This window comes from Miscanthus floridulus, chromosome 13 (genome assembly GCF_019320115.1).
Source record: "Miscanthus floridulus cultivar M001 chromosome 13, ASM1932011v1, whole genome shotgun sequence".
In the NCBI taxonomy this organism is placed as follows: domain Eukaryota; kingdom Viridiplantae; phylum Streptophyta; class Magnoliopsida; order Poales; family Poaceae; genus Miscanthus; species Miscanthus floridulus.
The window spans coordinates 23,292,728-23,309,141 of NC_089592.1; the positions used below are offsets into that span (position 1 = coordinate 23,292,728).

Here is a 16,414-nt window from a genome sequence, read left to right on the forward strand (position 1 = left end):
AGCTCAGACCCAGACCGCTTCAGTGACACTTCCTGCCATAGAGGGTCAGTCAGTCTAGAGCTCAGGGTCAGATGATGATGGCACCCAGTTCCAGCTTGCTCCTCGCACCTCAGCACCCGGCTCGTTCGCTGCAGCCCCATCGACCGACCCCTAGGTTTTGGTGTTTGATGCCAAAGGGGGAGAGGGTTCGAGTATGTAGACTCAGGGGGAGCTACATTTAGGGGGAGCTAGTTATATAGTATTAGCTTATTATATACATTTGGAGTTTTATTTGTGTGATACACTATTACTTTTGCATTCGTGTGTTTACTTTCACGCATATTATTCTATCTATGTGATAGTGTTATCTATGTGATTGTGATATATGACATGTGTGCTCTCTACTTTACATTATTTATGTCATATCACTTGTGTTATTGCTCATTTGCCTTTGCTTCCGCGTTTATACTCCGATGCAAATGAGCTTTGTTAATCGTACTCATGCTTAATTCACATCCTTTGAGTACATTGTGTTGGCTTGGGTCATATAAGCTTGACTAACACTTTTGTTCTTATCGACAAAAGCTTATATGAACCAAGCCCGTCAAAAACCTCACTCTTTCACATACTCGAGGTGGTATTGTCATCAATCACCAAAAATGGGGAGATTGAAAGCATCTAGGCCCCTAGTAGGGTTTCTGTGATTAATGACAATACAATATTACTATGACCAACGTGTGTTTTGCAGAGGCAATTAAGTGAGGTCATGGTAATGGAGATCGATTGGGCAATCGAGTTGGTCATGCCCCTACGATGGAAATCATTTCGATTTTCAAAGGATGGACGACAAGGTTAAGGATGACTAGTTCTAAGTGTCGATTGGAGTTGGAGAGACACTTAGAGTAGTTTAGGACTTTATTTTTCCTTTGGCCGTACTATTAAGGGGGGTATGGATGGGTAGCTTGACCTAGTTGAGTCTAGTGAGTTAGGTGTGGTGCACACTTGTTTAAAACTAGCTCTAGGTAGCTCCTACGAAGCCCTTTGATCCCATGGAGCAAACTTCATTCACAAATGATCGAGAGTTGGAAGTGAATGGAGGGTCAAATACTGACCGGACGCTAGCTCCGGTGCGATCGGACGCTGGCCGCAGGGTCCGGTCAGTTCATTTGACCGAGGAGAACAAGTCTGGTGTGACCGAACGCTGGAAGGTCAATGTGACCGGACGCTGAGGGCCAGCGTCCGGTCGACTCCAGTAAGGGTCCAGACTTGAGAAAGTGTGACCAGACGAGTCCGGTCAATACTGATCGGACCCTGAGTATCCAGCGTCCGGTCGAGTACAGTAAGCATCCAAGAGCGACCAGACGCGTCCGGTCATCACTTGAAAACTGTTGCGCGGGTTGAACTGACCGGAGCGTCCGGTCAGCATGACCGGAGCGTCCGGTCACCCCGCAGAAGCTCATAACAGTTCATTTTTCAGGCTGTCTTATAAATAGAAGCTCCACTCGTGTGTGGAGTTACTTTTGCTCATTTCAACAGCTGAGAAACAAGTTTGTGAGTGCCAAGAAGAGCAAGGTCCTAGTGAGGTGTTTGTGATTTGAGAATCCAAGAGTGAAATCTCATTAGTGAATCAAGAGTAGACAAGTGCGCATCCATCTTCTCATTAGGCTTCACGTGGTCAAATGAGAGTTCGTGCTTGTTACTCTTGGTGATCGCCATCACCTAGACGGCTTGGTGGTGATTGGGAGCTTGGTGTTCACCCGGCGGAGCTTGTGGGTGACCCAACTCAAGTTGTGAGCGGCTTTGGGTGATTCGCCGCGACGGAGTGTCGAAGAATCAACCCGTAGAGAGCACTTGATCCTTGCGCGGATCAAGGGGGAGCTACACCCTTGCGCGGGTGCTCCAACGAGGACTAGTGGGGAGTGGCGACTCTCCGATACCTCGGCAAAACATCGCCGCGTTTCTCTCTCCATTTACTTTGAGCATTTACTTTAAGTATTTACTTTGAGCAATTCAATACTTGTCTTTACATTCATAGAATTGCCATGCTAGAGTAAGTTTGAAACATAGGTTGCAAGTCTTTTGTGCGTTAATTTGATAGAAACACTTTTCTAGGCTCAAGGGGTTAATTGGGTTATCCGTAGGATTTGATTATTGCAAGAAAATTTAGAATTAGCCCAATTCACCCCCCCTCTTGGGCATCTTGATCCTTTCAAACAGGAACAAGGAGATCAAGCACGACTACTCGGAAGGAAGGCACACCTCTTTCGCCTCAACAAACTGTCTTCTGTGTTGGCGGTGCCAAAACTTTTTGTATCAAAGCCTCTGCAAACTGAAAAATAGGAGTCAATAAATTGAAATTGGACCTTCTCCGCTAGATAACTATGGACTATCCCATTTTATTTACGGAAAAGAGAATAGTAAACCTTATCCGGAGGACTAAGACCACGGATATCCTCCTTGCTAGTGGGAGTAGAGTTGATGCTCACACTCTTCACAGGCTATCACATCTTTTGTACACCTTGTCTTGTCCTTGCACGGCCACTTTCTGGATAGGTTAATGTGATTAACCTCACACAAGTTACGATAAAATACATCGTGTGCAGTAAAAAAGTAAGACAAATCATGTTTCTTTTCTCACCAGCCTTCTTGTCGACCACAGACAGGAACCCTTTCTTAGCCTATGCTGCAGCTATACCAGATCAGAATTGCGCTCAGACGCACAGTTTAATCAAAATGCAAGCTTGTCTCCCACTGAGCGGTCAGTGTACTATGTACATCAAAACGCACAACGCTGCAGAAGGCAAAGCAGATTAAGGCGATCGTAAATTCGAAGAAGCAACTCACATGCTCCCGGATTAGGCCAGGAGAGCAACGCGGCGGCACCAGCCACAAGCACCCGCTGCAGTCCAGAGCAGGATTTCTCTTTGATCAGTAGTTTCATACTTTCATTGACGATGGATTCTCTTTCAGTCTTTCTAGTGATACGGGGAGCATTGCCTTTGCCTACTGAAATGGAACTCACAGAGGCAAGGATTGAACTGCTAAACTAAATAGACTTTAATCAAATACCAGAATCCAATGGACAAAAGGCGTGCGTGTTGTTTGACTCATAAATTGGTGCAGTGCATTTTCAGCACCATCACCCTTGTCCAACTTGACCTCAAAACCAATCAGTCTGTATAGCTGCAACACTTATCTTGACCTGCATGGAAGCATGTAATAGCTGATCCTTTGCAAACTACGTCATCATCTGCATTCAAAAACCGCATTTTACAGATACTACAGAAATTTCGAAACTAAAAGCATGATGAAATCGATGTCAAAGAAAACCAGCACAGCAGCATACCTCTGACTCAATGGAGGTGGAGAGCTGATGACAAAGGGCATTTGAAATCCTCTGCAGCTTCAAGGTTGTGCCAAACTGCTAATGAACCCACTATTCCAGGAACCTATTTTCATATCAACACTTGTTACATGTTCTCAGAAGCCAACCGCCCGCCCCTGCACACCATAAACACCCTGATCGGCCAACAAGCACAATCAATACCCGTGTAAAACAGTAATGCACTGACCAACAAGCACAATCAACACCCACAACAAAAAGTAATACACCTCACGGATAATGCATGGCAGCATGGGCATACAGAAATGGCAAGTACTGTAGGTGTCATACAAGCAAGCTAGCCAGTTCAGGAAACACCGCCATTTGCATGACAGTAACGCCATAAGCCCCTAAATATAGAGTTCTACAGCAGCCAGCAATATCAAGCAAATAGACAGTGAAGCTACACAGCTAAGCTCTGCACGAGCAGCGCTGGGTAATCGTCGTCAATGTTTGACTTCCACGATTAGGGGTGCCGCGGCATGAGAAGACACGGGACTACGCCTCCGTGTCCCCGCACGACTAATAACGGCGGTAGCAGCCGAACTACTGGGGTCGTCGTCCTCGCAGGCTAATCCAGATCTACTCGTCTAGGAAGAGGGCGCGAATCATAGCTCCCAGAATCAAACGACGGTTTCCTGACAAACTCTGCGCGGTAGAAGGGATCCGAGAAGTATTTCTAGGAACCGAGAGGGTTAGACGGTTACTTGGGCGCAGTGGGGCGGCGACGGCGTGCGGATTCGAGCTTGCTGGCGCATTGGCCGCGTCCACGGCTGGAGGCTGCTCCGCCGGCCGTGCCCCTGGCCGCGCGCCCCTGCCTGGAGGCCGCGAGCCTGGCAGCGCCTGGGGCAGCTTGGAGGGGAACGGCGGCGGCGTGGACGAATGCGTGGGGAGGGGGAGGGAACGTGGGAGAGGCGGCGGCTTGGGTGCGCGCATGGGGAAGGGAGGGAGCATGATCGGAGGAGATGGAGCGTGATTTGAGGGGAGGGGAGGGAGCAGGCGGCGGGGGACGCGGTATCGCACGGACGGGAAGAGGAGCGACTCTAAAAAAAAAGTCGCACCAAAAAATTGTCTTATTTTTATTCTTTTTAGTTGTAGGATATATATATATATATATATATATATATATATATATATATATATATATATATATATATATATATATATATACAGAACTACTATCCTATAGCTGGCTGCAGAATAACTTATTCTGTAGCCACTTTGAGTTACGATAATTACTATGTTAATTTACGAGATTTACAGTAACTCCTTACTAAGTGGTTTACTATAACGTTACGGTAAATATTCCCATGTGTTATAGTAACCCAACTATCGTAAATATGTATTGACATTATGGTAAATTAGTATATAAAATTATGGTAAATAGAGGTGGCTACAGAATAACTTATTTTGTAGCCGGCTGCTGAATAGCCTCTCCATATATATATATATATATATATATATATATATATATATATATATATATATATATATATATATATATATATATATATAGAACTACTACCCTATAGCTGGCTGCAAAATAACTTATTCTGTAGCCATTTTGAGTTACGATAATTACTATGTTAATTTACGAGATTATAGTAACTCCTTACTAAGTGGTTTACTATAACGTTATGGTAAATATCCCCTTGTGTTATAGTAACCCAACTATCGTAAATATGTATTGACATTATCGTAAATTGGTATATAAAATTATCGTAAATGGAGGTGGCTACAAAATAACTTATTTTGAACCTGACTACTGAATATACTCTCCCTATATATATATATATATATATATATATATATATATATATATATATATATATATATATATATATATATATATATATATATATATATATTTTGTATAAGAGAAATGTTGTACATGGCACCGATTTCTCGTTTCCCATCCCCCTGTGAGTCTGCAACTCTAAGTAAAAAGAACAAAGCGATTTCTGGTGCTCATGAACAGGGAGCAAAAGAAATTAAATGGAGCATGACAGCGGACTTCCAACGAAACACGCGGTGGCCTTTTCATGTCAGTCGTCAGGCGCCAGTGATCCATCACAGAGATTTAGTAATAGTGAAGATAGATGGTGACAACAGCAACGGCCGCCATGAAGAATACCTTCATCACTTGCATGGCTGTTGTGAGGCTGTTACTGAATTGTCGGCTGCTGCTGCAAGAAATCAGATGTTCAATCAGCAATAAACACCAGGTAGGGTGGAAATTCCTGACAGATTCAAAGACACACGCCGGCCGATTGCCGATAAATCGCTTCAACGACGGCGATCTACTCTCACCTGGCCGCTGCTTGCTGATGATCGGCGATGCTGGTGCGCGGCCTCATCATGACGTGATCGGCGATGCTGATGCGCGGCCACACCATGACGTGATCGGCGATGGTGGTGCGCGGCCTCATCATGACGGCGAGCATGTGGAGAAGGAGCCTGGCGGTGGCCATGCTGGGTTTGTACACGAACATGTCGGCGTCGACGTAGGGCGCCGGCGGCGGGCCGTGGTTCGGCTCGAACTTCTCGTGGATGTTCTCCAACGACCCCTGAAAGCCTGCGTCCAGGTACATCATCTGATCGTACTCCACGAACTGCACGAAACCGGCCGGCGGCCACGACGGCGACATTAACTTGAGCGATCGAGCACACACACCATACATATCATCGCAGGATCGATCAATTTCGCTACTTCGAAAGTTCGAATAAATAAAGTAGTAGCCCATAAATAAAGTATTACCTCCCAGACGCGGAGCTTGTTGTAGTGGGGCGGGTACAAGGGCTGGACCTCGCGGACGACGCAGCCCAGCTCATCCATGAGGACGCGGCGGCGGGACTCCGGCACGTCGGGTAGCACGGCCACCGCCAGTGGGTAGGCCGAGCCGGCGTTGCGAAGGCCCTTTGCCAGCCCCACCACGCCCTTGAAGCTATCGTCATCGGCGCCGTCGTTCGCCAGGAGCGTCACGTACGCCCTCGTCGCTGGTTTCATCACTGCCGCAGCAGCGTTCTTGTCCGCCATATCGACGGGACGGGCCGGCAGCTTGCGAAGAACGAGCTTTGTTTGGGAATTTGGAGGGTTATAAGTTGCGTGGCTGATTGCCTGAGCCACGACGGTACGGTGCGTGTGCTGGTGGTCGGTCCCGACTGCTGACGACGAGGTTTAAATAGACAACACACGCAACAGGAGGTCTCGGAATGTTAGCTCCAAGGCATGCATACCTGTGAAGCCGTGGCGGTGCCGCGGGATGACGGTGAGAGCATCGCGTGTACGATATGGAAGATTTTGGACGAGTATGCCAGGAGGAAGCGTGAAACCGCTGTGGTTAAACAAAAGCAAAATGGGTAGTTGACCATGTGGTCCCACTTTTATAAAGTATGGCATCAGAGGCGGGGATAAAGCTCCACGGTGGCTTGTAGGTATAGAAGTGGCCATGTGTTCACAAGAACCATGAACGTTAGCTCCAAGGCATACTTGTTGTGCCGTGGCGGTGCCGCGGGATCGGACAGCAAGATAATCATGTGGATTATGGATATGGAAGGTTTTGGACGAGTATACCAGGAGGAAGCGTTTAACCGCTGTGGCCAAACCGAAGCAAAATGGGTAGTTGACCATGTGGCCTCACTTTATAAAGTATGGCATCAGAGGCGGGGGATAAACTCCACGGTTGCTTGTAGGTGTAGTAGTGGCCATGCGTTTCATAAGAACACCAGGAGGAAGCGTGAAACCGTTGTGGCCAAACCAAAGCAAACACTACCATGTGGCCCCACTCTATAAAGTATGGCATCAGAGGCGGGGGATAAAGCTCCACGGTGGCTTGTAGGTATAGAAGTGGCCATGTGTTCACAAGAACCATGAACGTTAGCTCCAAAGCATACTTGTGGCGCCGTGGCGGTGCTGCGGGATCGGACAGCAAGAGCATCCTATGGATTGTGCATATGGAAGGTTCTGGACGAGTATACCAGGAGGAAGCGTGAAACCGCTGTGGCCAAACCGAAGCAAAATGGGTAGTTGACCATGTGGCCCCACTTTATAAAGTATGGCATCAGAGGCGGGGGATAAACTCCACGGTTGCTTGTAGGTGTAGTAGTGGCCATGCGTTTAATAAGAACACTAGGAGCAGTAGCTCCAAGGCATATGTCTGGCGTCGTGGCGGTGCTGCGAGATTGGATGGTGAGAGTACCATGTGGACTATGGGTATCGAAGGTTCCGAACGAGTATACTAGGAGGAAGCGTGAAACCGTTGTGGCCAAACCAAAGCAAACACTACCATGTGGCCCCACTCTATAAAGTATGGCATCAGAGGCGGGGATAAGCTCCACTGTTGCTTGTAGATGTAGTAGTGTCCATGCGTTTCACAAGAACATCAGGAACGTTAGCTCCAAGGCATACGTCTGGCGTTGTGGCGGTGTCGCGGGATCGGATGGTGTGAGTACCGTGTGGACTGTGGGTATCGAAGGTTCCGAACTAGTATACCAGGAGGAAGCGTGAAACCGTTGTGGCCAAACCAAAACAAACACTACCATGTGGGTCCACTCTATAAAGTATGGCATCATAGGTGGTGATAAGCTCCACAGTTGCTTGTAGATGTAGTAGTGGCCATGCATTTCACAAGAACACCAGAAACGTTAGCTCCAAGGCATACGTCTGGAGTCATGGCGGTGCCGCGGGATCGGATGGTGAGAGTACCGTGTGGACTGTGGGTATCGAAGGTTTCAGACCAGTATACCAGGAGGAAGCGTGAACACCGTTGTGGCCAAACTAAAGCAAACACTACCATGTGGCCCCACTCTATAAAGTATGGCATCAGAGGTGGGGATAAGCTCCACAGTTGCTTGTAGATGTAGTAGTGGCCATGCGTTTCACAAGAACACTAGGAACGTTAGCTCCAAGGCATACGTCTGGCGTCATGGTAGTGCCGCGGGATCGGATGGTGAGAGTACCGTGTGGATTGTGGGCATAGAAGGTTCTGAACCAGTATACCAGGAGGAAGCATGAAACCGTTGTGGGTAGTTGGCCATGTGGCCCCACTTCTATAAAGTATGGCATCAGAGGTGGGGAATAAGCTCCACGGTGGCTTGTTGGAGTGGCCATGAATTTCATGAGAACACCAAGAACTGGTAGGCCTGCCCTAGAGAAATTAAGCTCGGCGGCAAACTTCAAGCAACTGTTACCGTCTTTGTGGAGACCTGAATAGGTTACCTACTGTCGCAGGTTCATTGTTGTGGCAAGCATCGTTGTTCGTTGGATGTTAGGAGTGTGGGTCTTCGGTGGCTTAGGTACTCAAAGAACACAAGAGGAGACAAGGCGATGTATCCTGATTCAGGATTCCGAGGCCCTACGCCCAGTAGTGAGTAGTCTTTGTATTCGAGTGCACCCAAATCGGAGGGTTACAACGAAGGAGAAAGAGAGTTTGGTAGGGGATCGCTCAATGCTATCCTACGGCTCGTCGGTGGTGAGGTTGCTTCCCTAGTGAGTAAGGGAAACGCTCCTCGCTCTTGCTGGGTTACCGGAGGAAGGCACTCTGTTGTTCCTCTCGGTTGCTCTGTTCTTTAGCCTCCTAGCGAATGAGGCAAGAGAGAAGATCCTCCCGTCTATGGAAGCCGACCTTCCGCTTATATCCTGGGAAGATCAGGTACAAGGCAGTTTGGGGGCTACAGTCTATACCCTTCGTGCACTGAGGTTTAGGAGGGTGCTGCTGTGGTATGGATGGACCTCGACATGTCATGGAGTCAGGGGGAGCTAGCTGTGGGTGCTGCTTGACATCACTGTAGCCTTGGCACTTGACTGCTAGGGGCTGTCTGCTGTGGACCTGCCTCCACCAGGTGAAGCCTTCTCGAGGCTTCCTTAGTAGCGAAGGCGCCCCGACTCAGGGGGCTGATGAGCGGGCCCAGGACCTCCACGCCTCTGGAGCCGGTGCAGCGCTTTGTCTTGTTGTTGCATACCATCAGCATGACTCTGTGAGAGGAGTGGGCGATAGTGCCCCGTGCCCGTTGGTTGGGCTGGCACCAGGGAACCCCCGAACCTTGGATGCTTGGCGGGCTGGCCAGCACTTGGGAGGTGGCCGACGCTCGGGGCATCGGTGGCTGGCCCGACCATCAGCTCGGGCTGGGGTAGAGCTGTGGCCAGGCTCGGTCTTCGTTGATTGGGATCTCGTGGCCTTGTCGAGCCCTCGAGCCTGGAGCGGAGGTGGTGGCTACGCTCAGGCTCTACCCGATCTTTAACCAGAGGGTACATGCGAGCGTATCCAATGGGTATAGTCCTCAAGCCCCTGAGTGATCCTGGTGGGATCAGTCGAGGGGGGGGGGGGGGGGGGGGGGGGGAAGGGGGGCAGTGTCTGTTGGTCAGAAGCCTATCTCCTAGGGCCTTAACATATCCCTATGTTCGACTCTCGTCGCCTACATTCTGGGCATTTGTTGATTAAATCTTTGACCTTTTTACAGGAAGCTATTGACTGCATGTAATATAATATAGCTGTATACTCTCAGCTTAACATCAGACTTGTTTGGTATAGCTCAGCTTCACTAGTAACGTAGAAATTACTGTACTAATAATTTCATATGGAAAATAGGTGAAAATGTTTTTTTTTTCAATTATTTTGGCCAGCATGTCATGGGGTAGGATTACAGGAGGAACAAAATAATTAATAATGGAATGATGGGTCGATAACTTGGCCTGCGAACACCACCACGCCAGTGACATCCTCCGTGAGGAAGAAGAGGGGAAGGGGTGGTCCGCCACAAAATCAACAGGAGGATCATCGGAGATGCCAAATGGACGGATCTAGCGGTGGGGCTAGGGGGGCTTCAGCCCCCCTACCCATCCTGAGCACGTGGAGTTTCTCTAAGCCATCTCTTAAAATTTTATGCGTACATGTATTAGGTAGGAGGGGCTAAGGTTAAGAGAAGATAAAAAAACCTCTATTCTTTTGTTCAGCCCCTCCTAAATTTTTTCCTGGCTTCGTCAAACCCATCTCTATTTCTGCCACCGTGGCTGCGGCCGCCACGGTTCCTTCCTCCTTGACGTTGAGGAAGCACTGGTGGACCACGGATGTCACAGCCATAGCCGATCTCGATCCACGTCGTCGCGAGTTACCAGGACGACGGAGGCCACTTTCGAGGTGAGCAAAGCATGTGCCTCGACGCCCGCAGGATCCAGGAAGCCAACGATCTGGTCACGCGTGGCTCCCGAGGCGCCGGCGGCAAGGAGGGAGAGGACGACGTGGAAAGAAACCGGCGAGGAGGCGAGGTTCTTGTTCTTGTCCTTGCTGAGGCTGGCGAGTAGGAGAACAGAGAGTGCAGCCTGGTCCCTCGCGACGATGGTGGTGGCCTCCTCCTCCTCCTCGGCCATCGTCTTACTTGGCGAATACGAGGGGTTCGACGGTGAGAGTGAGTGCAAAAGCTGGGATGGATGAATTTTGGAATGAAAATGCATGGACTACTATACTATACTACTACTACTACTAGTATATTGCACGTGCTAACACTACGGTGACATCTAGAAAAAATAAATCATAAAACTAAAATAAGTCATAAAGCTAAAAAGTAAATCAACTAATGAAAGAAACACAGATTCACTGTCTCGCGGAGATTGGTCATTTCTCAAGCCCACACAGCACTACAAAGAAGGATCTTACAGTTGAACATATTATAATCACCATATTCATGAATTCTCTCAAAATTGACTAAAATAATAATGCAGCCCTTATTATCTCACTGTCTCCATGCTAAATAAGACCATGCATTATTGTGTGTTAAAATATATTAATGGACTTCAGAATTAAGAAACTGAAAAAAAATAAAATAAGAAAAGTGAACACTTCAGAAGGATCTGGAAGCTACAACCAGGTATATTTTGACAATTTTGTTTTGTGACAAAAGAAAGTCTAAGTAGAATTTCTCATAAAGCTATAGTTAGAGCATTATCTAGGCTGCAGAAAAGAAATAAGTTCACATTTAACCTGAAACTATAAGTCCCGAGTTTCAGATGAGCATGGAGTCGCCATCAATCGAGAGAGATGCATGCCGATAAATTCAGATGGCCCCTTGCATTGTGGGCAAAAAGGATTCTGCTTGTAGGATGCCCACCTCAGTACACAGGTTAAGCTGCATCCACAACATGGATTTAAAATATAAACATGCCAACCAGCACCTATGTTCCAAGTCTTCCCAATCGAGGAATTAGATCACTGGAGCAAGACATCACCTGCCAAGACAACCCAAAAAAGGAATCACAATTCCACTATGCAAGCGCAAGCACAAGAAAATCATCCACCCATTATCCAATGCACTTACAAATTTCAGTTTGGAGATTCAATGGTATTCCAATGCATATACCTGATTAACAAGTGCCTTACGGTCCCAACACACAGCATCATGTGCATCTATCTGCACTGCATATTTTTAAACCAAAACAACTATTACCAGTGTGAAGATCAATTTCACTTCATAATAAAGAGATATATGAAATGTCAACCTGATAGAGTGGCAGCGCAATCCTTTTAGCCTATAATCCAACAACCCATCAGGTATCACATCCAACCACTACCTTTTTGATACAATTGTTGCGTCGCGGTACTGAAATCATATTGGTATCATATCAGCACATATAGCAACAAAAGCAAACATGTTAGTCAAGAAGAATATTATCATTGTTAAACCACAGTCAGTCTATATATTACTCTACAAACAATGGTTTATGTAGGGGTAGAGATGATTATTTTTCAGACCACAAACAATGGTTTCAGACCACAAGAAAGTGATACATTAGGACCAGACCCCTAGTTGAAATGGCTTCATAGTGGCAGAAAGTAAATTTAGTTCTCAAGGATCAGAAAGGCCGCTGAAACAACATATTTGAAAAACGATCACACACAAAAAAATAACAAAACTCAGCAATCAGACCATCTTATTCAGTGACCGATTTTGATGCTTATGAGAGAACACAGATAGATATCCAGCAGTACAAGATGTGACAATGTCTCACATTGGAATCCTGGCATCCGCAGCAGAAAGTGTGCACTCTAGCAGAAACGCTTTTGCATAACCATTAATAATCCATATGTTGCCATTCATGGCTTCGTGCTAAATTCAAGTGTTCTGAAAGAAGTGGTAACCAGTACTAAGCTAGTCACCCCACCTTTTAGCAATCATCTACCTAAACCATGAGGGCATCTGATCCTTTTATACAGACAAATGCACTGCTACACTAAGGGTTTGTAGGGGCGGTTGGCGATAGTTTGTAGAGGCAGTTTTGCCAGCCACCTCCACTACACCGTCTCTACAAATCAAGGGTTTGTAGGGGCGGTTCCCAAGCCGCCCCTACAAATCGATTTGTAGAGGCGGCATTTGTAGGGGCAGCTGTAACACCAGCCACCCCTATATTTTATATTTGTAGGGGCGGTTCAATCTAGAACTGCCCGGTACATTTTTCCACAAAAAAATTCAAATTTCAAAATTCAAATATGACCAGAACATATATACATATATAATTCAAACATGGTATCCACAAGCACAAGAATATTATATAAACTAACATTACAAGTCCAATTCACAAGAACATATATAATTCATTATTATATAGACATAATTCACAAGTCCAATCGTTCCACAAGTCCAAACCATTCTACAAGGTAACACCAATGTCACATTCCATACACATTGTTATCAACGGCCTAGAGCTAGCCTTTCTGTCTCACGAAGATGTTGATACTGAGGATGCCTTCCTAACTCGGATTTTCGGTCATGATAAGTGCCTCTTACGTGTATAATTTGGTCCAATATGAAGGCGCAAAAGTCGCCGACGAGCTCCAAAAGGTTGTCATCTTTGTGTGGGTCAGCGCTCATTCCCTTCTCTTCTTGCCACTATAATAAAACAAGTTGGGGTTTAGTATGTTATAACATATGCGAACATCTATAAAAACAATGAGCATTTATGAACACAGTGAGCATCTATAAAAACAGTGAGCATATGTAAAAATAGTAAGCATATGTAAACATAGTGAGCATATATAATCACAGTGAGCAGTAGTATGCTTCCAAAAACAGTAGTAGAAGTAGTAGTAGCAGGAGTAGTAGTAATAGTAGGACAACAGTAGTAGCAGTAGGGTAGAGAGAATAGAGTAGTAGTAGTGGCAGCAGTAGTATTAGTAGTAGGACAGTAGTAGTAATAGTAGTAGTACTAGTTAGTAGTAGGGTGGCAACATTAGTAGTGTTGGGAAACAGTAGTATTAGTAGTAGGGTAGTAGCAGTAGGAGGAGGAGTAGGAGAAGGAGGAGTAGAAGTAGGAGTAGTAGAAGAGGAGAGGAGAGTAGTAGTACAAGTAGTAGAAGTAGGAGAGGAGGCTCTACAAAGCAATTGCTTCCTATCAAAAGGAGCATATATAAACATAGTGGGCATATATAATCACAGTGAGCATATATAATCATAGTGAGCATATATAATCACTGTGAGCATATACAAAAACAATGGGCATATTTAAAAACAGTGAGCATATATAATGGCAGTAAGCATATATAAACACAGTGGGCATATATAAACATAGTGAGCATATGTAAACACAGTGAGCATATGTAAAAACAGTTAGCATATGTAAAAATAGTGAGCATATATAAAACCAGTGAGCATATCTGATGACAGTGAGCATATATAAAAACAGTGAGCATATGTAAAAATAGTGAGCATCTATAAAAAACAGTGAGCATATGTAAAAACAATGGGCATATGTAAAAACAGTGAGCATATATAAACATAGTGAGCATATATAAAAACAGTTAGCATATAAAAAACAGTGAGCATATCTAAAGACAGAGAGCATTTATAAAATAGGGAGCATATGTAAACACAGTGAGCATATATAAACACAGTGAGCATATATAAATACAGTGAGCATATATAAAAATAGTGAGCATATATAAACATAGTTTGCATATATAAACATGGAGCTGGTTTTACAGTTAACATGGTTGTAATCACAATTAAAGAGGTTGAAGAGGTTCAAACTTACCCTTCAGGGGTGTCTGTTGTAGGCACCGGTGTTACTCATGAGAGTGCATACGTAGTATCCACAGTGTACACTCCCAGGCTTCTGCTTGGGGCACCGCATGTTTCGCATATGAAAATATTAAGTAATGGCATTGACACCAACATAATAGAGTACTAAAGTAAATTATACTTACCGCACAAAGTGTTTTGACCCACAGGTTAGGCCCTTTTGTTGGATCATGCCTCCCATGATGTATATTGACATAGAACATGTACACCATGTTCGAATCAATTAAACAAATGCAACTTGTTAGTATCCAAAAGTGAAGGTTACAAGTATGCAAACAAACATATAAGGTAATGAGAATTGTCGATATGTATACGTCTTGAGAATCGATACAAAGTCTCTTTATGTCGCCGGGTCCTTATCTATTGAATCATAGACCCACGCCATGTCTTGAACATTAACGAACCATACATCCAAGAGTTCATGTACTCCATCTTTTACAACAACAAACAGAAGAAAATACATTAAAGACTACTTATTGTATATACTTTAGATATATAAAGGAATCAAATTAATAATTACTTGAGAATAATTGTATATACTTTAGATATATATAAATATAAATGAAATATAATTATATGAAGCATATCAAACACACCATGGTAGAGGATAATTAATTAATGGCCTATTTATCCATAAATAAAAAAATATTTGTTGATTACAATAAATAATTTCAAAGACAACAATTAGCAACAATTAATATTTTACCCACTATCTTTCATGCAAACCCTAGTTCAATTTCATCAAACATAAATTTACAATAATGAAATTAATAAAAAACAAACCCTAGATCTAGATCTAGATGCACATGAAATATCCATAAAACTAACTAATTGTTCAATAAAATCAAGAAACATCGACTAAATAAGGGAATGATCTTATTCCCCTACCTAATTTACCCCAGTACTTTCAAAACATTGGTCCAATTTGCTTCATAAATATCTCAAGCACCATAGAAGAGAGAGAAAAGCAAAACTCTAATTACTCACTAACCAACCATTAAAACTTCAAAAAAAAATTTGGAATAGCATTTCCTTACCTTCTACAACCTCTCCACCAAAGAACTTGAGACCAAAACCTCTCCCCTTATTAGAGCAATTTTTGGGAGGTACCCAAGGCCTCCCAAGCCTTTTTTCGTATAAGATTGAGTGATCCGAGGAGGAAGAAGGGGGCTGCTGTAGGGTCAAGATGGCAAACTAGAGGGGGTGAAGAGTTCTTTCTAAAATTAAACGTGTTGGCTAACCGAGATAAATGTGGAATTAAAACTAACGGTTTAGCCAAGACTACACCCCTCTATCTAAGTTCACAAGCACCTTATAAAGATCCTAATTAGACAACAAAAGTGTCGGGTTAGCTAGAGCTCACCTAATCAATTCTAGAGCAAGGTCACACAAACCTATGCACTAGTACTTTGCACAACCGGGGGAGCTCCTTCACAATCTAGTAAACAAAAGCACAAAGCTCCTAAGCTCACTAGCAATGCTCAATAACAAGGCAACTAATGCCAAATTAGAGAGCACAAATTACTTAGCTACACAAACTAAGTAATGTGACTAACAAAGTTACTCAAACCAAATTAGTCACCCAAGGGAGCTACTTCTATGCTACACAAGCAAGAAGGTAACTAGCAAGCTACACAAGCTAACTAACTACAAGAGCAACTACACAAGGACAATATAAATGAAGTAAATACAAGCTTGTTAAAGGAGGATGCAAACCAACCAGAAGACAAGGATGACACGGTGATTTCTATCCTGAGGTTCACATGCTTGCCAACACGCTAGTCTTCGTTGAGACACGCTCCAAGGTTGCCGCCGGTCCTCTTGCTAGTGGTGATCCGCAAGTCACACTCTCCCACATGGAGTGCTTACGACAAGCTCTAGCACTTGACCTGGTCGAACCACTTGTCGCCCTTCGCGTCTCGCTCTACTAGAGTTGCTCTTCATGGCTCCCATGGGGTGAGCACAATCCCCCTCACAATCACTTCT

At 44.9% G+C, this 16,414-nt stretch overlaps 1 protein-coding gene and 1 long non-coding RNA gene across 3 annotated transcripts; both read right to left on the minus strand.

Annotated features, from left to right (window-relative positions):
* Positions 1-2,178: 2,178 nt before the first annotated feature.
* On the minus strand, positions 2,179-3,470 carry LOC136499085 (uncharacterized). Its single transcript, XR_010769891.1, has 4 exons — positions 3,326-3,470; positions 2,618-3,229; positions 2,403-2,524; positions 2,179-2,308 (listed from the first exon to the last, which is right to left on the minus strand). It is a non-coding gene; the product is annotated as an uncharacterized lncRNA (long non-coding RNA).
* Positions 3,471-5,251: 1,781 nt separating this feature from the next.
* Positions 5,252-6,479, minus strand: LOC136498905 (galactinol synthase 2-like). Of its 2 annotated transcripts, none has more exons than XM_066494611.1 (3): positions 6,120-6,479; positions 5,672-5,973; positions 5,252-5,544 (listed from the first exon to the last, which is right to left on the minus strand). In XM_066494611.1, the coding sequence occupies exons 1-3, from the start codon at positions 6,396-6,398 to the stop codon at positions 5,442-5,444; spliced, it is 684 nt and encodes a 227-aa protein (XP_066350708.1). In that variant the 5' UTR covers positions 6,399-6,479; the 3' UTR covers positions 5,252-5,441. The 2 variants fall into 2 exon arrangements, with proteins under 2 accessions (XP_066350708.1, XP_066350707.1); XM_066494610.1 differs by having other exon boundaries at positions 5,252-5,547.
* Positions 6,480-16,414: the final 9,935 nt, after the last annotated feature.